Source organism: Dendropsophus ebraccatus, chromosome 7, assembly GCF_027789765.1.
Source record: "Dendropsophus ebraccatus isolate aDenEbr1 chromosome 7, aDenEbr1.pat, whole genome shotgun sequence".
Lineage (NCBI taxonomy): Eukaryota > Metazoa > Chordata > Amphibia > Anura > Hylidae > Dendropsophus > Dendropsophus ebraccatus.
In genome coordinates this window covers 98,405,568-98,431,825 of record NC_091460.1, presented here as the reverse complement: position 1 = coordinate 98,431,825, position 26,258 = coordinate 98,405,568, and the positions used below count along the sequence as shown (strand labels likewise).

General features: G+C 45.9%; 1 protein-coding gene across 3 annotated transcripts in view; it reads right to left on the bottom strand.

Annotated features, from left to right (window-relative positions):
• Positions 1–431: 431 nt before the first annotated feature.
• Positions 432–26,258, bottom strand: part of CIST1 (colon, intestine and stomach enriched 1) — a 63,499-nt gene continuing 37,672 nt past the window's right edge. Inside the window, exons 6-9 of one of the 3 annotated variants that reach the window (XM_069977944.1) lie at positions 17,829–17,930; positions 5,240–5,320; positions 3,156–3,310; positions 432–560 (exon numbers count right to left, since the gene is read on the bottom strand). In XM_069977944.1, coding sequence (XP_069834045.1) covers positions 513–560; positions 3,156–3,310; positions 5,240–5,320; positions 17,829–17,930 — 386 coding nt within the window. In that variant the 3' untranslated portion in view covers positions 432–512. The remainder of the gene's footprint in view (positions 561–3,155; positions 3,311–5,239; positions 5,321–17,828; positions 17,931–26,258) is intronic. The other 2 variants (XM_069977945.1, XM_069977946.1) reach the window with 2 other exon arrangements.

The following is a 26,258-nucleotide window of genomic DNA, read 5'->3' as shown; positions in this document are numbered from 1 at the left end:
TTATTTTCTAGCGTTTTTCTGGTATTCAAAAAAAAATAAAAAATAAATGAAAAAAATGCCAAAGCTTATTTTGGTGTTTCTTTTTCTGGTGTTTTTGACTTTTTACTAGATGGGATTGGCTTTTATTTTTTTGCCTCTGGCGTTTTTGAGACAAACAGAAAATATTTAATTGATGTCTATGATAGAAAATCACCATAGTTTACAGTAAAAAAGGCCAAACACTTAGCATGCTGCGTTTTGAAAAAACTGCCACAGGGCCAAAAAACAAGAGAAGAGTAAAACGTCACAAAAAAGCCAAGTATGGCATTTCATAAACTTTCATTGACTTTTCACTAACATTTGGCCGTGGCATTTTTGCTAAAAGTTTAGCTAGTGTGAAACCCTGCTAAGATGAATGCTTTTTTTAAGAATTCAATAGGCAGAATCAAAAATGTAATTAAAAAACAGCTGTATTCTACAGTAACAATGTGGCATAAACATTAAGTAGTCATAATAACATTCATGTATTTCTGTTATTTTGGAGGGTATCGGGCAAATGGAGCTTCTTCATTCATGCCATTCTGCAAAAAAAGAAAATATGTTCAAACATGGTTAAACTGCAGTCATACAAATCATGTAAAATGTTATGAGACAATTTTTATGCACAGCATAAATCCCAAAATATGGGTAAAATTTTAGCATGAAATTGGAAGTAATCAAAGCTTAGATGCAACCATTTTTTATGTACCGTATAAGACGACTGGGTGTATAAGACGACCCCCAACTTTTCCAGTTAAAATATAGAGTTTGTAATTATGACTACCCAAACTCTTCCAATGCACACCAAATAAAAATTAATAAAAACATCAGACATCTGAGAGGCAGAAGAGGAGGTACAGTAATACCGGTATGATACAAGGGCGGCCAGAAGGGTATGTTTTTCTGGGCACAGCTCCACTCTACTGTATCTTTTTTTCCATACCCTGGACGCCTGCAGCTTACTCTCCTCATCATGCTGTCACCGCATACAGCGGGGATGCGGTCGTTTTTGAGCTCCCGCCACCATATGTGGGGACCGCAGGTTCTCCAGTCCAAATATTTTCAGCACCCGCCCTATTAAACGACACCCGGCGTATAAGACTACCCCTGACTTTTGAGAAGATTTTCCTGGGTTAAAAGTATTCTTAGGTTACAAACCCACTTGCCGGATCTGCAGCGAGTCTCCTTGCTGTGTTTTTGCAGCGAGACTCGCTGCAGATCCTGGCCCTATACTTTGAATAGCAGAGAAACTCGCAGCAGGGATGTACATCCCTGCTGCGATTTTGTCTGCAGCCCGCCCCATTAACCCCCCCGGCCGCCGGACATTATACATTAGCGGGTCCCCGTACCTGCTTGCTTCGGGGCTCCCGGTGTCTTCACGGCCCGCCCGGCCAATCAGTGCGCTGCGGCGGGGCAAGCAGCCCCGATCGCCCCGCAGCCCCCGGCCGCACGATCGCCCCCAGCCCCGCAGCCCCCGGCTGCACGATTGCCTGCAGCCCCCGGCTGCACGATCGTCCGCTGGGGGCGATCGTGCGGCCGGGGGCTGCGATGCTGGGGGCGATCGTGAGGTCGGGGGCTGCAGGGCTGGGGGCGATCGTGCGGCCGGGGGCTGCGGGCGATGGTGCAGTTGGGGGCTGCGGGGCTGGGGGCGATCGTGCGGCCGGGGGCTGGGGGCGATATACATTACCTGATCCCGGCTCCTGCTTGCTTCAGCGGCTCCCGGCACGTTCCGCCCGGCCAATCAGTGCGCTGCCCCGCCGCAGCGCACTGACTGGCCGGGCGGGCCGTGAAGACACCGGGAGCCCCGAAGCAAGCAGGAACGGGGACCCGCTAATGTATAATGTCCGGCGGCCGGGGGGTTAATGGGGCGGGCTGCAGACAAAATCGCAGCAGGGATGTGGCTGAGATCTCCGTCACTCGACCGGAATCCGAAGCGGGACCCGGCGGGATTAGGTGAGTATAGGGGGCTCTAACGGGGGGTCGGGAGCCTGTCACCCCGGCACGGGGGGTTACAGGTCCTCTTTAACTTCCAGCACATGGAGAGGTTGGATGCAGCCCTAGGGAGTCTTGGAAAAAATAAATACAGCCATAGGCCGTATCCATGTTTTCCAGACAGCCATAGGGCTGTATCCATCCATCACTCTTTATTCATCTAGAACCTGCAGCTACATTTTGTCTCTTTAAATTTAGACGAATAAAGAGCATTGCATTTGCTATCTGCTGGTTAGTGCTCTCTCCCCTCTCCATTTCCTTGCATGGTTTCCACTTTCCTTGGAGTAATTTCTATTGTGGAGTGAAGCACCATGATGGCGGTTCCATCTCCTTGGTTTTCTTTGAGCATTGTACACTGACCCTTTAGATGTTGTTCCCTTGGGACTTCACCCTTTTTGGCTAGAGTGGCAAGTTGCTAAAAAAGACTAGTAGTTAGTGCTGTAAAATAGTGTAGCTCTACAATTGTTGCCCAGGTGTTGATAACTAATCACCCTGAGATTTCTGATTAGCTGATCACCAGTCCGGCTTCTGGCTACAAAGGGATAGCGTGATGAGATGAATGCTTTAGTGGGGATTTATTTTTTACACTTTAGGGTTATGTTCCCACAACATCTTAAGGTTAAAAGACAGCCTTTTATTTTATAATGATGGCCATCATGATCATTATTAACGGCCATCATTATTTTTTATCATCTAAAAAAAGACATGGAAACATAGCCTTAGCTTGAAACCCTCTTTACCAAGCCTTATATATGAAATCCCTGAGCTCTGTTATTAATGAAGGTTATGAAAACCTGTTTCAAATGGTCCTATTAAATTTATCAACCTCTTAAAGAGGTCTTTTCACCTGGGACATCCACATGATATTCTAGAAATGTCCCATAGACAATAGTGTAATAATAGGGGGTGCTGCCTACTTGCTCCCTGAGCAAGGTGTACCCCCTCACCACATGCTGTCACCCTGCGGTTCTCTTGAATTGGCTGTGAAGCTGACTGCTGCATCAGGGAACTGCTCTTTTATTGTATCAGCATCCTTACAATAATACTTAAAATAAATGATAGACTAGTACAGAGTCAAAGGCCTTGGGAGCGTATAATAATATAACTTTAATGAGAATTTTTTTTATAATAATCAATCATATTACCATTGGGACTTCATCCAGCTTCTCAAATTGTGGATTAGGCTTCTGGCAGAACCTCACAGCAGTCACCACAAGAGCAATGCAGAGAACAGATATAAATATACAGAGGACAGCAACCAGGCCCGGATTATCTGACAATCCCTTGGAAGCATGAGCGACTAACAAGAAAGGAAAGACAATACATACATTAGCACCATAATGCAAAATTCATACCTCCAGGAACAGGTGTTATATTGAAAGAATAAGGAATATTTGAGCTTTAAAGTTTAAAGCGACTCTGTACCCACAATCTGACCCCCCAAACCACTTTTACCTTCGCATAGCTGCTTTTAATCCAAGATCTGTCCCGGGGTCTGTTCGGCAGGTGATGCAGTTATTGCAGCTATTCGAAGGTACACAGATTGTGGGTACAGAGTCGCTTTAAGTTAATTTAAATACTGGTGCACTCCTGCCCTCTGGTGTTTGCATTCACCTACTGCAATTTTATTAGTTCCTACTGAAAATTTTACTTTTTGCAGACAACAAGCTAAAGGTACATTAGAAATAACCATAGGAGAAACGCGCAAATCTGTATTTATGAAAATCCCAGATAACATAGCAATATGTGGTAGCAATTTAAATTTGTACTCAATACAATTCCCTCCATGGGCGATCTGATAAGATGCAATCAAGGGGTGTAACAATATTGTATATTTTTATGGCTGTGTACAGTGTTGTGTTAAAGAGCTCAACCTGTTAAAAGATATGGTCATGGGTGTGTGTGTGTGTGTGTGTGTGTGTGTGTGTGTGTATATATATATATATATATATATATATATATAGTCCAGCTTTCCAGCTTCTATTTTCCCAGCTAGTAAGACAATCTTTGCCTTTCTATCACACATTTGGTTTCACACCTGTTTTGTTGAGCAAATGGCTTTTTCAGGAGGGTAGTTAATGATCCTAGTTTTCCAACAGGAGTACAAGGATCAATGTATGGGAAACTGGGAAAAACCCTCATTCTAACATCTATATAGGAATGGTAAGTTACCATCAGCTAAGTAACATCAGTCTATTGCTATTGATTAAAGGGGAACTCCACATAATTAAAACATGATTTCTATTAAAAGTACATTAAGAGTTATATAGATGTGTCTGTACAATGTATTACCGTATCTGTACGATTCTGACACACTGGTAGCTGTTTGAAATCTAGGAAGTGAAGAAAAATGGCCTCTGTGCCAATTCACATTGTCTCCTGCTCCTACTGCTATCCAACCTAAGAGACAAATCTTCCATGCCTCTGTCTCACACTGTGTGTGTCTACTGAGCGGCTGATGATGCAGACATGGGGCAGGGCTTGATGTCACAGGAGTGATTCACCATCTCTGACCGGCCAGAAGCAGGTGTTGCACTGATTTCACTGATTGTGCAAAAGTCTGTAGTGAAATCAGGGCTGTGTTCACATATGTTTGAGTTTCATAGTATTCTGGAACCAGTACGGCATTCTGGGAACTGCTCAACCAGGAAGTACAAAAAACAATACACAACACCCCCCCCCCCCTAAACAAATGGAGTTTTGGTAGTTTCAAATGCTATATGCCTCTGCAGAAGTTTATTTTTTTTTAACCTCTACGTGGAGTTTCCTTTTAAAGTACTTTTGTAACTTTGTATTTGACTGTTATTCTTTAGTACTATTTTCTTTGCCATATTTGTTTCTCATAGGGATTTCTCATTTTATTTATTTGATCAGTGCTTATTTGGGATGCTATTTCTTTTACATTACTTTCTCATTATTGTATTAGATTGTACAATCAGATTGTTACAATACTGTGTTTGTAATTATTGATTTACAATCCAGAGAGATCCTTAAAAGAACCTTCAATGCCGGGCCTCACACTGACACTGATGAATGTGTGCAAATGGGCCAGCCAGTCATCCACCACAACAACACCGTAACTAGTGGAAACTTCTTGTCAACTGGAATAGGTGTGGAGTAAAATCTCTGCAACAATTACATTTAGGTAATTGCATAATAATGGATTTATTCATTAGTTGTAAAGAATAGGGATTCTACTTATTTAGATGGGAATACTCCTGTACCTTACCATTAGGCGTTTCAGTCCTGTTTGTGTGCTGCGTCATATGATTGGTTGTTAAAGCAGTTGTGTCAGCAGAATGGGTACTACCTGCGGAAAAGATAGCAATGTCAAAGGGGAGAATTTATCAATAACAGATTTATCAGGTTTTTGCAGAGCCCAATACTTTTCCTCTTGCTTCCTCTGCTTGATGAATGGACATGAAGGGCTATGATAGTCTGTCTGTGCAGTAGTTTTTTATACACTGGGGAAAATTCTCCTCATCATTTTGTAGTTTCTGTGCAAACTCACTAACACACATCCCAGAGCAGGTGTGCCACTACTCCTTAGCACAACCTGTCGTCAGGTATTTTTGTATGTATGTATGTATGTATGCTCTGGACTAAAGGTTGTTTTCTACTCCTTTACCACTTACCACTTTATCACCTTCCTGTATGTATTGTACAGCTGAAGGTATCAAAAGGGTTGTACTTGTTTGTTGTTCACTGTTGTCCAATCCTTACACTGGGTACCATACAACACTTACACAACGCTTAAGCACTCAGGTTCAGCTTGTTCTAGAAGATTCTCAACAAATGGGAGACAAGTCCTGGTTCCTACTATAAAAAATACCTGAGGGTCCTTAGGTGGTCTCTAAGACTAAATTCGGACTGCTGTTCCTGCTGAAGTATACTCCAGGGCCTGACCTGGTACTATGGTACCTCATACCTAATACAATACCTCATAGAGAACACCTGGTCTACGTGAGGGGTGATAATCCATACTAGTCAGGACGTTCCGGAAAGCTAAATGGGTCATATACAGTGGAGCAATGTTTGACTAAGCCAATGTATTCTTTTGATCTCCCCTCGGCCATCTTGGGAAACCTTCAGTGCTTAGCTTCACCCAATTGTGATACCAGACTCGGCACTCTGTGATCTCTTTTGGCTAAGGTGGTATCTCCTAGACTTTGTTGAAAACTTCATAGGAGATATTCATACTCAAAGGCAAGTCATCCCCACAGAGTACTGTTACTACTTAGAGAAGGCCCATTGGAAGCTCCTTAACCTTCTCACAAGTCAAGTCTCACTAAACCAAAGTTCAACCTACCTACTAAGCTGAAGTACATGGAAGCTAATCACACTGTGGTATCCCACCATGGGTGTTTCTAGTCTGGACACCTGTCGCAAAAGCCTTGTACTCTAGAGGTGGTAGAGTGGTAATTAAGTTATATATGAGTTTTGCCACTAGATGTCACTATGCAAAATCTTGTATATGCTGCACAGCTGTAGTCACTATAGGGTTACTGTCTTATTATGTGATTCTGTGCACCAATGAGAGATGGTCTTTTCTTCTACCTATCTCTATCCTCTATTCTTTACCCCCTTTCTTCTCCACCACTCACAGGGACTTTTACACACGCTGTAGGAAGTCATCATGTGGGGAGAGGAAGTGTGGCACCACTTGTTAGTTGAGTTTTCCTCTGATTCTCTGAGGAGTAGGACACACACAGGTCAGGCATCCCTGCTGACTTCCAGGTTCCCTGTCCGGGACAGACCAGCTGTATACAGACACACGATGGAGAACACAGAGATTTTCTTAAAGCTATTACTATAGACAAGATGCAGTGCTAAACAGCTAGAGGACAAGTCAGAGGACACCACAGCCCATGATTAGAACCTCTTTAAGCAGAGCAGAGCGGTATCCTAGACAGAGGAACTGACCCGGATAGAGCAGCCATATCCAATGCCTACGTACTCACAACGCAGGTGAAACCGGGACATGCTCTGACACTTAGCTACACTCAGGTAACCAAGACTGGGGCTTGTTTCACCCTCGTAGAAAGGGTCACCCGACACTGCAGGGCAGAAGGTGGTTATAGCAGCATTCAGGTCGAAACACGGGCACAAGTATTCTCTTCTTCTCAAGTATCTTCAAGTATCTCTTCTCACAAGTTCTGGCAGAGCACATTACTAAACTGGGTTGGGGTTCTCCCGACCATCTCCTCTCCACTCTTCTGAACTTCTCTACTCAGCACTCAACTGAACCAGAACTCTTCTATTCTACCTCAGCTCTTCAGTATCTTTCAGCACAGATTCAGTGAACTCAAGTCTGTATCTCAGACGTCACTTGTTCTACCACTATTCTGTATGGTCAGAGACTTTTCATTAAAGATCACTTTATTTATTCTGCTGGGACTCAATGATAATTGCACCAGAACCTATACACACAGGCTACACCGTTTTTGGGTCATTTTCACCTATCTATGGGTGGTGGTACCGATAGTTTGGGTGGGTTATCTCACCACTCTGGACCACCGTGATAAGAGCCCAAGGGACCTATCGCAGCCCAGAAGGTCACTGAACATTGGGGATCGATATAGCCAGCCACATAAACTTAAAGCAGGTATAACATCAAACCTGTGTGCTGAGTTAGCATTGGCGTCACAACTACACCCTCACTGACTGAGCTATACGCCAACCACCAGCATAACAGCGGTTGACTTTTAGACCCCCTGTTCGTCACAACACTATATATCTCAAGTACCCGATGTAAGTATTCTGTGATGTCCACAAGGAGTTGTTATATTTTTGGACCTTACTGCCAAAAACACTATTTTAACACTATTACACCTACCCCTGTTCTCCCTGTATAAAGCCTAGTGTCAGTGTACTCGGGTGTGGGCATACCATTCCTGGCCACTGTGACAAGTCCCCAAACACATAGCCCACTGCTAACCCCAACATCTAGCATCCATATATCCGTGTTTTCCAAGACTCCCTAGGGCTGCATCTAACTTCTTCAGCCACCGGTAATCAAATGTCAAGACTTTCATGTTTGCATGGACCCAGACGTGCTAAAGTTTCACTCACATCTAGTCATAAGACATGTTAAAAGTTATTGATCACAGCGGGTCTCACTGATCAGGAAATATAGCCAAGAAGAGAGAGTGTGGCTCTCTCTGGGTACTGGCTAATTCTGACAATGTAGCCTCATAGACTTACATTGTTGTTATTAGTTGATCAGGAGCTACAGCTGAGGAGCAGATGGCCCTGCCACTGCGTTCTCTTTCCAGCTATATCTCCTGATCAGAGGGAGTGTCAGCAGTGGGACTTGCTGTAATCAATAACTTTTTACATCCCTGATGACACGTCAAATATGACTTTTAATCTCTTAGGGACCAAGCCTATTTGGACCTTAATGACCAGGCTCATTTGTCAACATCTGACCTGTCTCACTTTATGTGCTTATAGCTCAGTGTAAAAAAACATCAAAATATGAAAAATTAGAAAAATTTGCACTTCACGAACTTTGAAATTCTTTGCTTCTAAAAAATGAAAATCACATGACATAAATTAGTTACTAAGTCACATTAACAATATGTTCTCTTTATTCGGATTTCATTTTGTAAACATATTTTACTGTTTGAGGCTGGGTTCACACTACGTATATTTCAGTTAGTATTGTGGTCCTCATATTGCAACCAAAACCAGGAGTGGATTAAAAACACAGAAAGGCTCTGTCCATACAATGTTGAAATTGAGTGTATGGCCGCCATATAACAGTAAATAACAGTCATTATTTCAATATAAGGCTGCATTCCCACGTTCCGTGATCCTGACGGATCACGGACGTGGAATGCATGTACCGGAGTCCCCCCGCGCCCGGACAGCATCTGTAATTAGATGCTGGGAGCGGGGGAGACTGTATTCATAAGTGCCGCGCTGTAGTAACAGCACCGCGCGGCTGATTCATTAGAGAGCGGCACTTATGAATACAGTCTCCCCCGCTCCCAGTATCTAATTACAGATGCTGTCCGGGCGCGGGGGGACTCCGGTACATGCATTCCATGTCCGTGATCCGTCAGGATCACGGAACGTGGGAATGCAGCCTTACAGCCTTTGTTTTAAAATAACAGCAAATATTTGCCATTAAATGGCGGCCATCCACTCAATTTCAACATTGTGTGAACAGAGCCTTTCTGTGTTTTCAATCCACTCCTGGTTTTGGTTGCAATATGAGGACCACAATACTGACTGAAATATACGTAGTGTGAACCCAGCTTAGGGTGTTATAGGGCTTAGAAATGTATCAGCAAATTATAAAATTTTCATGAAATTTCCAAAACTGATTTTTTTTAGGCACCAGTTCTTTTTTTAAGTGGATTTAGGAGGCTTGTATAATGGAAACCCCCATAAGTGGCCTCATTTTGGAAACTACACACCTTAAAGAATTAATCTAGGGGTATAATGAGCATTTTGACCCTACAGAAGCTTAAGGAACATATTCACCATTAGGCCGTAAAAAAAATGGAAAATAGAAATTTTCCAATAATATATTTCTTTAGATTGAAGTATCTCATTTTCACAAGGAACATGAGAGAAAACGCACCTCAAAATCTGTAACGCAGGTTCTCCTGAGTACAACAGTACCCCATATGTGGGCGTAAACCACTGTGTGGGCACACAGCGGGGCTCAGAACGGAAGGAGCGCTAGTTAGCATTTCCAGTTCCGATTTTGCTGAAAAAGTTTCTGAGCGCCAGGTGCATTTGCAGAGCCCCTGTATTTCCAGCGGAGTGAACCTCCCCCAAAAGTCAAGGACCCATGAAACAATCAGCTATGCCCCTGTTGACGATGATGATCAGAAGCCTGCAGAGCATTTACACAGAAGAGAGACTATAAAGGGACTATTTGCATAGAAAGTTATAAACCACAGCTTGCCTTTATACATAATCCCAGGCTCTATACTCTTCTCACTACAGCAGTAATCTATGGGTATCTGGCGCCACCTACTGACACTGATCCATAACAGCACATCTTCCTATGTTATCCACTGTTAGAAAGACATGACAATATGGCCTCTTTCTTCCAGAGACAGCACCAGTCTTGTCTCAAGTTCATGTGTGGTTTGCAGTAAGGCTCCATTCACTTCAATGGAACTGAATTGTAAAAACGGCACCCAAAGTGGAGACAAGAAAGGGGCTGTCTCCAGAAGAAAGTTGCCAGTTCCAGAATGGAAATATTAAGGGGCGGAAAATATATAACACACAGACATAAATGCCCAATGTATGATAACTATAAAGTAAAACAAACCTGAACTTTAAAGGGGTTGTCCAGCAAAAATCTTTTTATTTTACCTGGTGTCAGAAAGTTATATAGATTTGTAATTTACTTCTATTTAAAAATCTTAAGTCTTCCCATACTTATCAGCTGCTGTATGTCCAGCAGGAAATGTTTTATTTTAATTCAGACACAGTGCCCTCTGCTGACACCTCTTGCCGAAACAGGAATGTTTAGAGCAGGAACAGTTTTCTAAGGGGATTCCCATACAAAACCTCTCCTACTCTTGAGAGTTCCTGTCTCGGCCAGAGATGGCAGCAGAGAGCACTGTGTCTGAATGAAAATAAAACATTTCCTGCTGGACATACAGCAGCTGATAAGTATGAGAAGACTTAAGATTTTTAAATAGAAGTAAATTACAAATCTATATAACTTTCTGACTCCAGTTAATGTGAAAGAAGATTTTTGCTGGACAACCCCTTTAAAGGCAAAAGTAAAGCACACTCTTCAGATTCGCTTCACTACTAGACTACAAAACCAAAGTCATCTAAGGATGAACATGGCTTCAGATCGTCCTTGCTGGATGTGAAGACAGAGTCAGTGTAGTCATCAGCACTTGTGGGTGTGAGCATGTTTTGCACAACACTCTGTCCAGAACAGGATAGCCACGAGCAGTGCGAGTCACAATACATTTCAGGGGGACGTCCCCCTTTCTCAAGTGTAAAGACCATTAAAACCAACCACCAATATATAGTGATCATGACATCATCACGTTTTACTATAATGACAAAACAAACTGTATTAAAATTTGTACATTTTTAAAAGTATACAGGGTATAAACTTACTTCAATACAATAATAAACTTTTGGGGAGATTTATGAAGGCTACAGCCGGGGCATACGCCAGGGAGAAGGCCAGATTCTTTACACGCTAGCCATATACACATAAATAAAATTATTGAGTGCCATTCCTCATCTGCTAAAAACTGTCGGTCGACCTAGAACAAAAAAAACTAACCACTGCAATATTACACATATTATACTAACTAAATACACTGCTCAGAAAAATAAAGGGAACACTAAAAGACCACTTCCTGGATCTCAATGAATGAAATACTCCAGTTGCAAATCTTTACTCATTACATAGTGGGATGCTTTGAGAACAATAAAACATAAAAGTGATCAATGTATATCATAATGAATATCCAATGCAGATCCAGATTTGGAATGATACTCAAAGACACAGACAAATGTTATACAGGTATATATGGAATGTACTGCATCTAAGCTTGTGGATGGTACAAAGAACTGCACATAGAGTAAGGGGGACAAAAACAGAAAAATGCTGCAAGTGTCAGGACTTACCATATATACTCCCTCCTTCATACATGCAATAAAAACCTGTTCTAAAGATTTTCTTTAAAGATTTTTTTAAAATGAGGTTCTTAGCAAACCATTTGATCAAATAGAGTGCACCATTTAACTGCGTTAAGGTGAACCTCAGAGGGATGGTCCCTATACTAGCCATGAGATGGTATACTCTTATTTGGTCACATGGTATGCTAAGGACCAACACCTTAAGGACCGGGCCAATTTCCATTTTTACGCTTTCGTTTTTTCCTCCTTGTGCACTTGCATCACCTAGAGACCCACATGAGCCCTTATTTTTTGTGTCACTAATTGTACTTTGCAATGACAGGCTGAATTTTTTCATAAAGTACACTGTGAAACTAGGAAAAAATTAAATCTGTGGTGAAATAAAATTTTTTATTTTTATATTTTTTTTATTTAGGGAGGTTTTTTGTTTACGCTGTTCGCCGTAGGGTAAAACTGACTTGTTATACATGTTCCTCAAGTCCGTACAATTACAATGATATGTAACTCGTGTAACTTTTATTTTATTTGATAGCTTTTAAAAAACTAAAACCTTTTTTAAAAAATAAATATTCCTTAATATTGCTCTATGACCATGCTTATAGCACTTTTATCCTTCGGTCTATGGGGCTGTAGGGCCGAGTGTGCCGCCTCCGGTTGGTGCTTCGGTGGGACCTGCAGTGTCGGCGGCCTCGCCGGGGTCCCAGGGGTTGACCGAGTCATTGGCGCGGCCAGGGGTAGGGGTGGGGGGCTCGGTGGGCGACCCTCCTGCCCCCGCTTCGGTGGCCTCCGACCCCTCGCTGGACTCCGTCCGGTTGAATGACGCAGCGAGGGGCGAGGTTTATGTGTGTTTTGATGGCCCCTTGGGGGCTCACCTAAAACAGGAAGTGAGGGAGAAGATCTGGAAGGACGAATACGTCGAGATTTTCTCCCTTCTTCCTTTGGAGAAATTTAATTTGGACAGGGTAAAAATCACTGAGTCTAAGAAGGAGGAGGAGGAAAGGCGGCGGTATCGTCTAATTACTCGTACCTTTGCTAATTGGTTGCAGGCTTTTGCTATATTAGCCAGCGTGATCGGGGAGAGGGCTCCCCAGAATTGTTTGGGCCTTTTTTGTTATTTGGATACTATTGGGGAAGCATATAGGGTGTATGGGGGGACGGCCTGGCTCCGTTATGATGAGCAGTTCCGTCAGCGGAAGGCGGTCCGCCCCTCCATACGCTGGGATCATAAGGACATCAGTCTGTGGATGCGCCTTATGGTTGCGGCTAGGGTGCCTCAGCAGCCGTTTCGCGGGGGGGCCGGGGGTTCCACTGATTCACAGGGGCCCTCGGCCTCACGGCGTACCGGATGCTGTTGGCAATTTAACGAAGGGCAGTGCCGGTTTCCGGGCACCTGCCGCTTCAAACATGAATGTTCTCACTGCGGCGGTAACCACAGCGCAGCGAAGTGTTTCAAGAGGGCTAGAGGTGGTCAGCCCGACGCTGCTGGCAAGAGGGGCGACACCAGTGAGGGTCGACGAGATGCTCCCCCATCTAAATAGGTATCCCGACGCGGAGGCTGCGCGGTTTCTAGAGGAGGGGTTTCGATGGGGGTTTCGTATCCCGTTTGTGGCGGAGGCGACGGTTTTTCGGCGGCGCAATCTGAAGTCGGCGAGAATGCACCCTGACGTCGTGACGGAAAAGTTGCGTAAGGAAGTGGCATTGGGCCGTGTGGCTGGCCCCTTTCGGGCTCCTCCTTGGCCTCACCTGAGGGTGTCCCCTTTGGGTGTGGTCCCCAAGAAGGAGCCTAACAAGTTTAGGTTGATTCACCACTTGTCTTATCCTGAGGGTTTGTCGGTAAACAATGGTATTGCCGACGAGTTGTGTTCGGTCTCGTATGTGTCCGTGGATAGGGCGGTGCCGTGGGTGCGTCGCCTCGGCCCGGGGGCCCTTATGGCCAAAACGGATATTGAGGCCGCGTTTAGGTTGTTGCCGGTCCATCCGGAGTGTTTTCACCTCTTGGGATGCATGTGGGACGGTTGTTTTTACGTGGACCGCTGTCTCCCAATGGGTTGTTCGATTTCTTGTGCTTATTTTGAACGTTTTAGCACTTTTGTTGAATGGGTTGTGCGGAAGGAGGCGGGGGTCCGGTCGATTTTGCATTACTTGGACGACTTTTTGTGCATCGGCCCCCCGGGCTCCAGTTGTTGTGCGGTTTTGTTGAGTACTCTGGAGCAAGTGGCGAAGCGTTTTGGCATCCTGCTGGCCCCTGAGAAGACAGAGGGGCCTACTACCACAATCCGTTTTTTGGGGATCGAAATCGACTCTGTGGCTATGGAATGTAGGTTGCCGCTCGACAAACTGGCTGACCTACGGGATTCGGTGGGGGCGTTGGCGTCAGCGAAGAAGGTTCGCTTGCGTCAATTGCAGTCCGTTCTGGGCAAACTGAATTTTGCCTGCCAGATTATCCCGATGGGTCGGATTTTTTCGAGGCGGCTGTCCCTGGCCACAGCCGGGGTTCGTAGCCCATTGCATTTTGTTAGGCTGACGTGTGAGCTGAGAGAGGATCTGCATGTGTGGCTGCGTTTTTTGGCACGGTTCAATGGGCGGTCTGTGTGGCAGGATGACTGGATGGACAATGGTGCGCTGGATTTGTACACTGATGCGGCTGGTAGTGTGGGTTTTGGGGCGTACTTTCGTGGTCAGTGGATGGTGAGTGACTGGCCGGTTTCGTGGCGGGATGCTGGGTTTTTGAGGAATTTAGCATTGCTGGAGTTGTTTCCGATCGTTGCGGCTTTGGAGGTTTGGGGGGAGCAGCTGGCGAATAAACGGATCCGCTTGCATTGTGATAATCTGGCGGTGGTGAATGCTATCAATTCTTTGTCGGCGTCCTCTCCTCCGGTGGTGCGTTTGTTGCGTCGCTTGGTATTGACTTGCCTGTCTTTGAACGCATGGGTGGTGGCGGAGCATGTGCCGGGAGTGTGTAATTCGATAGCTGACGCTCTTTCTCGGTTTCAGTGGGACAGGTTCCGGAGGTTGGCGCCGGAAGCGGAGCAACACGAGACCCCCTGTCCTCACGGTCTCTGGGAATTGGCGTTCGGACAGCGTTAGATCTGGTGAGGAGATCGGTGAGTTGTAGTACCTGGACTGCGTATAGTGCCGCTTGGAGGGAGTGGTTGGGTTTTTGTGCAGAAGTGAGTTGTGATCCAGTTGCGGGTGATGTGCTGACGGTATTGTTGTTTTGGTTGGGTGATTCTTTTGCAAGGGGTGTCTCCAAGTCGAGAATGCGGGGTAGGCTGACTGGGTTGGCCTTTTGGTTTAAACTGTTTCAGGTGAATGACTGGACTAAGCATTTTTTGGTGCGTCAGGCCCTGAAGGGGTATGGGTCTCGGGGGTCTCCGCCGGATGGGAGGAGACCTGTGTCGTTCGCGCTGCTGCTGGATATTGTTGAGAAATTGGGTGGTGTGTGTCGTGACGAGTATGAGCGCAGATTGTTTGTTGCAGCTTATGTGTTGGCGTTTCTTGGGGCGTTTCGGGTAAGTGAACTGGTGAGTGGTTCGTGCAAGGCAGGGGGCGGTTTGCAGTTTGGTGATGTACATGTGGGGGAGGGGCAGGTGGTTTGTGTGTTGCGTGGTTCCAAGACGATGCGTGGGGGTAAGGGGGTTCGGATTGCTTTGCATAGGGTGGCGGGGTGTGTGGTTTGTCCGGTGGGGTGTTTGCAGAGTTTTTGGGACGTCAGACCTGGGGTTGGCGGTTCGCTGCTGGTGCATGCGGATGGGAGGTCTCTCTCCAGGTTTCAGTTTGTGGCGGTGTTTAGGAAGGTGTTGCAGTTGTTGCAGCTTCCTTTTGCTGAGTTTAATTCGCACTCCTTCCGTATTGGGGCCGCAACTGAGGCGGCGAGGTGGGATCTTCCGGAGGCGGTCATTAAGCGTATTGGGCGTTGGGAGTCTCGGAGGTACCGTCTGTATGTGAGGCCGCAGCTGCTGTGTGATTGACCACTCTTGGGGTCTTCCTGTTCTCTCTTTCTGTTTATCCGTTTTGGGGGTGGGGCTGGCTGTGGCTTGGGTTACATTGTGTTTGGTTTTTGTTGTTTTGTTTTCCAGCTGCGGAGGCATGTCTGGTGTGGATTGTGGGGCACTCCTATGTGCTCAGGGGTGCTAAGAGGGCTGGTGTTAGAGCCGACGGTCGGCAGTTGGGCTTCCCGAGAAGTGAGGCACTAATTAAGTGGATTGGGGTCGGGGGCATGCTATGGAGCGGGTTTCTACCTGAACTGCACTTTCACTCTAGGCTGGATCGGGCTCCGGATGTGCTAGTAGTCCATGTTGGGGGGAATGACTTGGGAGTCCGGTCCTCCAGGGAGCTCATCCGCGACATCAAGTTTGATGTCCTTCGCTTATGGTCCTTGTTTCCTGGCATTATCTTGGTGTGGTCAGAAATTGTGGCCCGTTCACATTGGCGGCATGCTCGCTCGGTTGACTCTATAAATAAGGCCAGACGCAAGGTCAACCGGGCGGTGTCTCGTTTTGTTACCAGGAACGGTGGGATTGCAGTGCGTCACAGGGACCTTGAGATGCCGGGGAGGGGTCAGGTGTTGGAGGACGGGGTTCACCTTAATGGGGTGGGCACTGACATTTGGTGTTTGGGCCTGCAGGAGGGGATTGAGAGGGCACTGAGGGTTTGGCGGGGTTCGCATGCTTAAGGGGTCAAGCATGCTCTCCGTGGCATAGGGAGGTCTTGCAGGGCACTTAAAGTGGACCTGAAAATGGTGGACCCATCATAGGTATGGCTCTCCTTGTTTACAATTGTTACCTGGTGTTAGCAAAAAAGTGTGGAGTGGTGAGTTGTGGTGTTCCCTTTTGGGATAGGTCCCTGGGAACGGTGGAGTGAACTAGCAGTACCATTTGACTTATTGTCAGCTCCTGAGTCGGCGCGGTGCGGCTAGGGGAAAATGTTAGTTTAGTTGGTACTGCTTTGCAGGCGCCCTGCCAGACCTCCCTACCTTTATTAGTCAGATAGTATTTCAGTTAATATTTGATAATGTTTGATACTTGTTGATGGGTTATTTATTGTTCTGTTTTAAGCACTTTAATAAAAGGAAGGCTGTTGTGGCCGTTTTATTCCAACGCTAATCTGGTGTCGGTGAGAGTCTGTGTATTAAAGGTAAAAGGGGAAAATGGGGGGGCGTTGGGAGGATGGCCAGAGGAGGGGAGGAATTGGTTGGGGGGTAGCCTGAAGGAACTCAGCAATACCCATAGTCAAGATATACTGAATAGATCAATGAGATCTATATTCTATTGCTCTTGGCTGCTGCAGCTGACAGCAATAGGTTGCTGAGCAGAGATCAGCGTGATTACAGTGCAGACCCCCGGGGTTAAAAAAATCTTTAAAAAAAAAATCTTTAGAACAGTGTGTACTTATTGTGTGTATGACGAAGGGAACATATACAAGTTCTGTCACTTGAAGGTTGCTGCAGCATTTTTGTGTTTCTGCCTGTATGTTAGCCAGAGCAGCATGCAAACTGCACAGTGTGAACAAGTGTTAGTGGACAATTGGCAATTTTTTTGCTTATTTTGACGAAACACCCCCCCCTGCCGCCTTTGGTGTATATTCCTTTCACATTTGCAGGGACCCAATGTCATATAGGTGACATGGATGCACAATGACTTAATCATTTTTTTGTGTCACGGAACATGGCCCCACAATAGATCGGTAACACCTACAGTGTGTATGGAGCCATATGAACTGCATGTGTAAAATAATGTGTGAAAAGGGCCATAATGTCACATCATTCATCTGAATGTAACAACTTTTAGGATCCAATTTGCACCACATGATGGAATAATGTGCATGTTTGGGTCTATTATACAGTAAGAAACCAAATGCAAATCTAATTAATAGGTCAAAACAGGGGAACTGCAAGGGGCAAAGAGGGACAGAGGGACGTGGGTCAAAAGTAGGGACTGTCCCTCCAAAAGAGGGACACTTGAAAGGGAAGGTATATATGTAGTGACATCTTCCTTCTTGGCCAAGATTTTGAGCTTGTGAGATCTGGGGAGTGAGATGTCACTACTTATATATAAGTACATCTGGGCCATGAAACATTTTATGGTTTCTTACAGATGCACAACAAATCCTAATAATATTCTTTGTTTCATCTTTTTGGTTTTATGTACATAATGCAAAACATAATTGAACGGAAAGCTTACCCTTCGTCGTGTTGGTTAAAGCTTCAGGTTGAATTGTGGAACTCATAGAAGCAGAACTGTTTTCCGTCTTTCTGGTGGTATTAGATACTTGAGTGGAAGCTGCTGAAAATCATAAAATAATGTTGTACATTGGTTGTCTAATGCTGCGTTTACACGGAACGATTATCGTGCGAATTCGCACGATAACTATCAAATTCAAACGATAATCGTTCTGTGTAAACGCAGCGAACGATCAAACGACGAACGAGAAATCGTTCATTTTGATCTTACAACAGGTTCTAAAATTGTCGTTCGGAAAAAATTCGCAGATCCTTCCGTGTAAACAATCGTCACGAAAGTCCGGCCGCCCACAGCCCGACCCCTCCGCTCATCCGTAGCCCAGCCCCCCGCTCATCCGAAGCCCCCTGCGCCGCCCTGATCGCCACCCCCGTCACCGCTCCAATCGCCACCGCACCGATCTCCCCCCCCCCCCGCCCCGCCGCCCCGGCCACGAGCATACCTTACCTGCTCAGCGGGCCGGGCTGTGGGCGTGCGATCTTAAAACGATCGCAAAACGATTTTTCGGACGATATATCGTACCGTATAAACGCTGATCGTTATGAAAAAAAATCGTTACTCATGACATTGTTAATCGTAATCGGGCCAATTATCGTTTCGTGTAAACACAGCATTAGGATGCTGTATCAAGGTGCAGGTTTTTCACTGATGTTTTAAAACTACATCAAAACAGTTAAGACAAGAAGTAGCATCTTTTCTTTATAATCTCTGATTATAACCCACATCTTCAAAACTGCATCACAAAACCTGTACATACCCTATGCAGAACTGCGTTGATGGTAATCAGCCCCCACCACTTAATGGCATCCCCATGTTGGTAATCCCCCTCGGTAGGCGATTCCATAAAAAAAATAAAGGCACAAAAAGCATATAACTGCACTCTTTGTCTGACACCTTTCCCACTTGTCTACGCTTGCTCCTAGCCCCAGATTCAAACTTTAACAAATCATCCTAGTTTTACATCATGGCACTCAGCCAGAAAACTACATCTCCCAGCATGCATTGCACCTCAGAACCAACTACTAGCTACCCTGCCCTGTCTTGTAGTATCTGTCCACAACTGGTTAGCTCTGCTTTGCAAGGTAAACGCAGTATCTATCTATCTATCTATCTATCTAGAGAGATATGAAACAGTGTCTCCTTTCCCCTATACTATTTAGGAGAGGCTGCTGATTCTCAACCCTTGGCCAGGTGATCACTGTGTGATGTCAGTGGTGGGCAGGGTTAAAGAGGAGGTGTTACATCTTACCTGGTAACAGTATGCAGTGTCCCAGAACATGCAGACTACTACTCCTATTATGGCCATTTCTATTGCTGTGTCAATGCCTGTTCTGGTAAGTGTTTGCACTGCAACTGCTGCTGGTTTTCCCCTAGTATTCTCTGGTAATGTGCATTTTCATGTGTATTGTCATGTATTCCTGTGTATTATTACAGTGTACAGTGGTATGCAAGGCTGTTGATCACGTGACCTGTAACCATGGTTCCTCCAATGGCCGACTAGCTCTGGCCAGGAGCAACCATGTGACCTCCCACTTCCTCCTAACAAGTTATTCTTCCCCCTGCTTCCAAGCAAGGAGGTTGTGTGGTTCTATCCTCTCCCACAGAAGAGTGACTAAGTCTGCTGCTATATACCAGTCTTCGGCTGTTTCTGCCTGCTCAAGTGACCGGATTCTTTTCTCTCATCTGGGTGTCATTCCGTTATTTCTCCTCATCGCTGCAAGGATTCACAGCAAGTATTATTCTCAAGCTAATCCACCCAGCACCGCTATTCCTCTCATACTCCTACTCCCATCATCCGGCACGTATTCTCACAGCCTATGCAGCACCACTCCTGCTTTATTTGTCAAAGCCTGCTATATACCCGGTTGCATCCGGACAGAACTGTTGCTACTAGTTACCTCATCTATAATAAAACCGCTGTTACTGAACCCTGGCATTGGTGTCCACTAACTGGTGCCCTGACTAAGTGCAGCGAAGAATCGCATGCCCATCATCACCCGCAGATTCCACAGACCGGCCCTACAGCTGTGCTGCCCTCAGGCCTATACCGTGACAAGTATAACCCCTGCAGCTGCCCCGGTCATTGCCCGCTCATAACACCAGCACTGCGGAAGTGGCCCCCAGGGGCCAGGGCATCGCAAGTACAGACTAAGATCATCTGATCTCTGTCTCAGAAGGGAGGGGAGGACAGAAGAGTGGAGACAGAGTGGAGCAGGCAGTGAAGATATTTATCAGCTTCAGGGAGTCAGGGTGTGCTGCACCAATTCATGTAATAGAAACCTATTACACACAAGCTTAGATTATGGGTGGGCATTGAACAGGGTTAAATCTTGCTTAGCCAGAGATCCCCTTTAACCCCCTAAAAGGAAACACCCTTATGTGATGCTGTGGGCTCAGCAGACTCCCGAGACTGAGACGGAGTTATCTTAGTCAGGTGCAATAAAGGTTATGGGGATCCTTACCAGGTCACTACACTTACTTATCCTTGCTCCTGCACATCCTATCAGTTTCTTCTTTTTCTCCTCATTATGCAATCAGTGTTTGAGTGATGTCACCAGGGAAGAAAGCGATCTCTTGTGACTCCAGGCATAATGCTGCCTGAAAACGAATCTGTATCCACCAACCCACCCCACCAAACCACTAGTATCATCCATTTGATGAGAGTAAATCCTTACCGGTTAAAATGCTCCTGGTTCCACATGTGCACTGTTAGAACATGAGATTCTGCCTAGGGGCAGACACTCTAGGCCACTCCAGTATAACACAGTGCTGCAAGTTAAAAAATGTTTTTTTTGCTCTAACCAAGGCACATTTTAAACCTTAGAGGACGGGGCCAATTTCAATTTTAGAGTTTTTGTTTTCCCCCGCCTTGTGCTTAAAAGGCCATAGCACTTGCATTTTTTCACCTAGAAACCCACATGAGCCCTTATTTATTGGGCCACTAATTGTACTTTGCAATGACAGGCTGAATTTGGTCATAAAGTACACTGCAAAAGCAGGAAAAAATTTAATGTGTGGGGAAATAGAAAAAAAAACAAATTTTTTTTTATTTTGAGGGTTTTTGTTTTTACGCAGTTTGCCCTGGGGTAAAACTGACTATTCATGTTCCTCAAGTTGTTACGATTACAACGATATGTAACATGTATAACTTTTATTTTATTTGATGGCTTTTAAAAAATTCAAACCATTGTTAACAAATATATGTCTATGGGGCTGTGTGAGGTGTCATTTTTCGCACCATGTTCTTTCTATCGGTACCTTGATTGCGCATATGCGACTTTTTGATCGTTTTTTATTACAATTTTACTGGATTTGATGCGACCAAAAATGCACAATTTTGCACTTTGAAATTTTTTTGCGCTTAGGCCGTTTACTGTGCAAGATCAGGAATAAATTAATATTTTGGGCGATTACGCACGCGGCGATAGCAAACATGTTTGTTTATTTATTTATTTTTATTTATAACATGAGAAAAGGGGGGTGATTCAAACTTTTATTAGGGGAGGGGGCTAAACACTTTTTTTTTTTTTTTTTTTTTACACTTATACTAGAATAAGTTAGGCTAGTATAAGTACACTGATCTCTCATTGAGATCTATGCAGTATAGTTAGGGCTGAACACCCCTAGGCGGCCCAGGACGTACAGGTACGCCCTAGGTCGTCTAGGGGTTAAAAGACACAGCCGCTATTGAATTACTCTCATCAAATTGATGGTACTAGAGTTACAAGAGTGACTGGCAGAGCAGAGAGCCTAGGGATCGCTTACAGTTAAAGGATCAGGTGCAGTCTGGGTGGGCCAATTGTGCAATAGGTACAATAATAAAAGATTTCAATTCGATTTGAATTTCCAGGGAAATACATAGTGCTTGAAAAGAGGGTCCCTTTAACAGTCAATTCCCTTTAAGAGAAACTTTAACCCTTGATACCCTCCATTTAAGAGCAACTTTGGTACAATACCTTTAAGAGCAACTTTTGTACAGTCCCTTTAAGATCAACTTTGGTACAGTTCCTTAAGGAGCGACTTTGGTGTCAATGCTTTGAGTGACCTACTGTGTATACTGTCCCTTTAAGACCAACTTAAGTACTCTCCCTTTAAAAGAGACTTAGGTACCATCCTTTGAAGACCATCTGAAGTACTGTCCCTTTAAGAGTGGCTTGGGTACCATGCCTTTTAGAGCGGCTTGCGTTCCGTCCATTTAAGAGTGACTTGAGTACTGTCCCTTTAAGAGCGGTTTGGGTACCTTCCCTTTAAGATCGACTTCACTACTACTTTACTGACTGAACTCTGCTACCTATAATGGTAAAGAACATTGCTCAGTTACCATGACAATCTTACTCATGTCAGTGAGACAAAATCGTTAAAGGACCATCTTCTACATCTTCTATTGGCCAATAGTGGACATGTGACTGTGTGGATGTTGTGAGACATTGACTGACAAGACCTTAGAGTTCCTATTGGCTGCTATATTTCAGCAATTTGCATATATGCTGTGACTGGCTGTCAGCGTTTAGAGTGTGGCCATTATTTCCAATGGGCCATTATTTTCTATGGGAAATTAGGGGTCTTTAAACGTAAATTTCTAAAAGACGACAAATTGATCGAAACCAAAAATAGATAGCACACCTGTCACTGCCGAGTTCTTTGTAACGTAGTTTGAACGAAGTCTGTGCGCAAAGCGGTTCAGGCTGTATTATTTGCAAAAGAATGGCTGGAAGAAGCGGAAGAAGAAGAATACGGATTATAATATAGTGCTTTTTCAAGCACTATAATAAGTGCAACAAGGATGCTTTAGTTATTTTAATGGTAGCTATAAACGTGGTGGAAGGCGGGATGTCCTGTCGTTCTGCCGAGGAATTGTATACAGGGCTGTATTAACAGCTGCTGCTGCCCTAGGCACTAAACCTGAAGACGCCCCATCTTCATGCACCTATTGGCAATATCAGAACTGACCAATACCACCATACCCCCCACCCCCCTGGAAAAGACACCAGATTTACTGGCAAGTCTGAACGGGAGGAGGGAAACTAAAAAAAATTAAAACAAAAAAATTAGTTTTTTCTGTCCCCCTGCTTCCTGGTGCTGCCCCCCTGCAAGGTGCTGCCCTAGGCACTGGACCACGGGTGCCTAATGGTAAATACGGCCCTGATTGTATATGAGTGGGAATATTAAAAAAGAAAGAAAGAAAGAAAGACAGTGTTAGACAGACAAGACTCAAAAAAAAAGAGGGAAGAGAGATTAGGGGCATAAAGTGAGAAAACATGACCTCTAACAACAGAAAAATCATGAAGCAGTGTTGAGATCTAAGGTTGCCAAATGGCATCAGATTTGTCCTGGGAATTCCCAAAAAGGCTAGTGAGTTTGTCCTTGGCCATAATCCAGTTAAACTTCCCTCTGACCAAATCGATTGAAATAGCAGAAGTTTTCCAGGACAGAACAATAGGTAATTTGGCCACCAGAATGCGTTGAAGCCCTTTATTAACACCAGGGCATGAGAAAGAAAGGGGAGGGAGGTCTGCATCTGGAGGAGAAGCCAAGTAGGTAGGTGAATAGAAATGGATGAAGATGTAAGTACTTCTAGCTGAACCCATTGTGCAGCCCATGAACCAAAGTGCATCGAACAAGCTGGGCCAACAGAGCAGTTTGAAAGGTTGGGTATACTCAATCCCCCTTGATGAAGCAAAGTATATAACAGTGGGAAATAGGAATATGAATACAGAGGGTACAAAATGCATATAATAAACAGGGTAAGATATTTAATTTAATCTAAGTGATTCTGCCCACCCACAAGACCTGTAACAAAGACCAAACCTGAAGGTCACCCATGATAGTCTTCCTCCGTGGTGCTGTTTTTGGTATTTTTATCTACAGGAAATCTGTTAATGAGCTGGTTTGGTGCACAGGGGCGTTCCCTGGCAATGTTCAGACTGTCCTACACCTCCTACTTATGCATAGTAGTTACATCTTTCCCAGATCTCATGCTTGTGCAATAACACTAGCCCGGCCCTGTACAGGCACTGTTACTGCGTGAGATCAGGGGACGGAGACATCACTACTTATGCATATAGAAATATGCATAAGTAGTAGGCAGGATGGGGCACTAAGGGACTGGGGAATGTCCCAGTGCACCATACTAGCTCATTTACATAATTCCTTTAGATAAAAACACCAAAAATGCACTATGGAGGAAGACAAGAAGATCTTCGCTGGAATCTACTTTTCTTCCTCTAAAGGAACATATCAGCAGGTTTGTATGTACAAACCCACTGATAGTTTCCCTTTAAGTGCCTCTGACTTAGATGGATTTAGCTTCAACCCTAAGACTGAGTAGTTAAGCCCTCTGTGCCTCCCCATAGTAGTTAGGCCCCACTTTACTTCCATATAGTATAGGTGGCCTCTGTGCCTTTATTATAGTTAAGCCTCCTCTGTGCATCCATATAGTAGTTAAGCCTAGGTGGCCTCTGTGCCTTTATATAATTAAGCCTCCTCAGTGCATCCGTATAATAGTCAGGGGTGATTCTAGCCTCTCTGCTGCCCGAGGCGAACTATAGAATGACGCCCCCCCCCCCCCCCCCCCCCCCGTCAATCCGCCCACATTATAATCCACTACTGCCCCCCCCACTGCTGTCCCCAATAAACATAATGTTTGGTCCCTTGCTGCACAGAGGATGTCAGGAGAGGAGGGGGCTGACTTTATAGGAGAGGTCCCAGCAGCACAGAGGATGTCAGGAGAGGAGGGGGCTAATCCTATAGGAGAGGTCCCAGCAGCACAGAGGATGTCAGGAGATGAGGGTGCTAATCCTATAGGAGAGGTCCCAGCAGCACAGAGGATGTCAGGAGAGGAGGGTGCTAATCCTATAGGAGAAGTCCCAGCAGCACAGAGGATGTCAGGAGAGGAGGGTGCTGATCTTTTAGGAGATGGTCCCCCTCTTCCCCCCTTATAGATGGTCCCCCTCTTCCCCCCCTTATAGATGGTCCCCCTCCCCCCCTTATACATGGTCCCCCTCTCCCCCCTCCCTTATAGATGGTCCCCCTCTTCCCTCTCCCCCTCCCTTATAGATGGTCACCCTCCCCCCCTTATACATGGTCCCCCTCTTCCCCCCCCTTATAGACGGTCCCCCTCCCTTATAGATGGTCCCCCCCTTATAGATGGTCCCCCTCTTTCCCCCCTCCCTTATAGATGGCCCCCCCTTATAGATGGTCCCCCTCTTTCCCCCCTCCCTTATAGATGGTCCCCCTCTTTCCCCCCTCCCTTATAGATGGTCCCCTTCCCCCCCCCATAGATGGTCCCCCTCTTCCCTCTCCCCCTCCCTTATAGATGGTCCCCCCCCTTATAGATCGTCCCCCTCCCTTATAGATGGTCCCCCTCTTTCCCCCCTCCCTTATAGATGGTCCCCTTCCCCCCTATAGATAGTCCCCCTCTTCCCTCTCCCCCTCCCTTATAGATGGCCCCCCCCCTTATAGATGGCCCCCCCTTATAGATGGTCCCCCTCTTTCCCCCCTCCCTTATAGATGGCCCCCCCCTTATAGATGGTCCCCCTCTTCCCCCCCTCCCTTATAGATGGTCCCCTTCCCCCCCCTATAGATGGTCCCCCTCTTCCCTCTCCCTTATAGATGGTCCCCCCCCCCTTATAGATCGTCCCCCTCCCTTATAGATGGTCCCCCTCTTTCCCCCCTCCCTTATAGATGGTCCCCTTCCCCCCCCTATAGATAGTCCCCCTCTTCCCTCTCCCCCTCCCTTATAGATCGTCCCCCCCCCCTTATAGATGGTCCCCCTCTTTCCCCCCTCCCTTATAGATGGTCCCCTTCTCCCCCCTATAGATAGTCCCCCTCTTCCCTCTCCCCCTCCCTTATAGATGGTTTCCCCTTATAGATCGTCCCCCTCTTTCCCCCCTCCCTTATAGATCGTCCCCCTCTTTCCCCCCTCCCTTATAGATGGTCCCCCTCTTTCCCCCCTCCCTTATAGATGGTCCCCCTCTTTCCCCCCTCCCTTATAGATGGTCCCCCTCTCCCCCCCCCCCCCCCCTGCACAGCAGATAAAACAAAAAACAGCACACAACTCACCTGCCCTCCGTTCCCCCGTCGAGCCTCTCTGGTCTGGTCCCGGGTGATGCGCGGCTGCCGGAGGTGTCCCGTCCTGTCCCCGGCAGCGCGCGCATCACAGATCTCCCCATGCGCCTGCGGCTGTGACTTCCGGCGCACGGGGAGCTCTCTGATGCGCGCGCTGCCGGGGACAGGATGGGACACCTCCGGCAGCCGTGCATCACCCGGGGGACTAAAGGCTGCATTCCCACGTTCCGTGATCCTGACGGATCACGGACGTGGAATGCATGTACTGGAGCCCCCCCGCCCCCGGGCAGTATCTGTAATGAGATG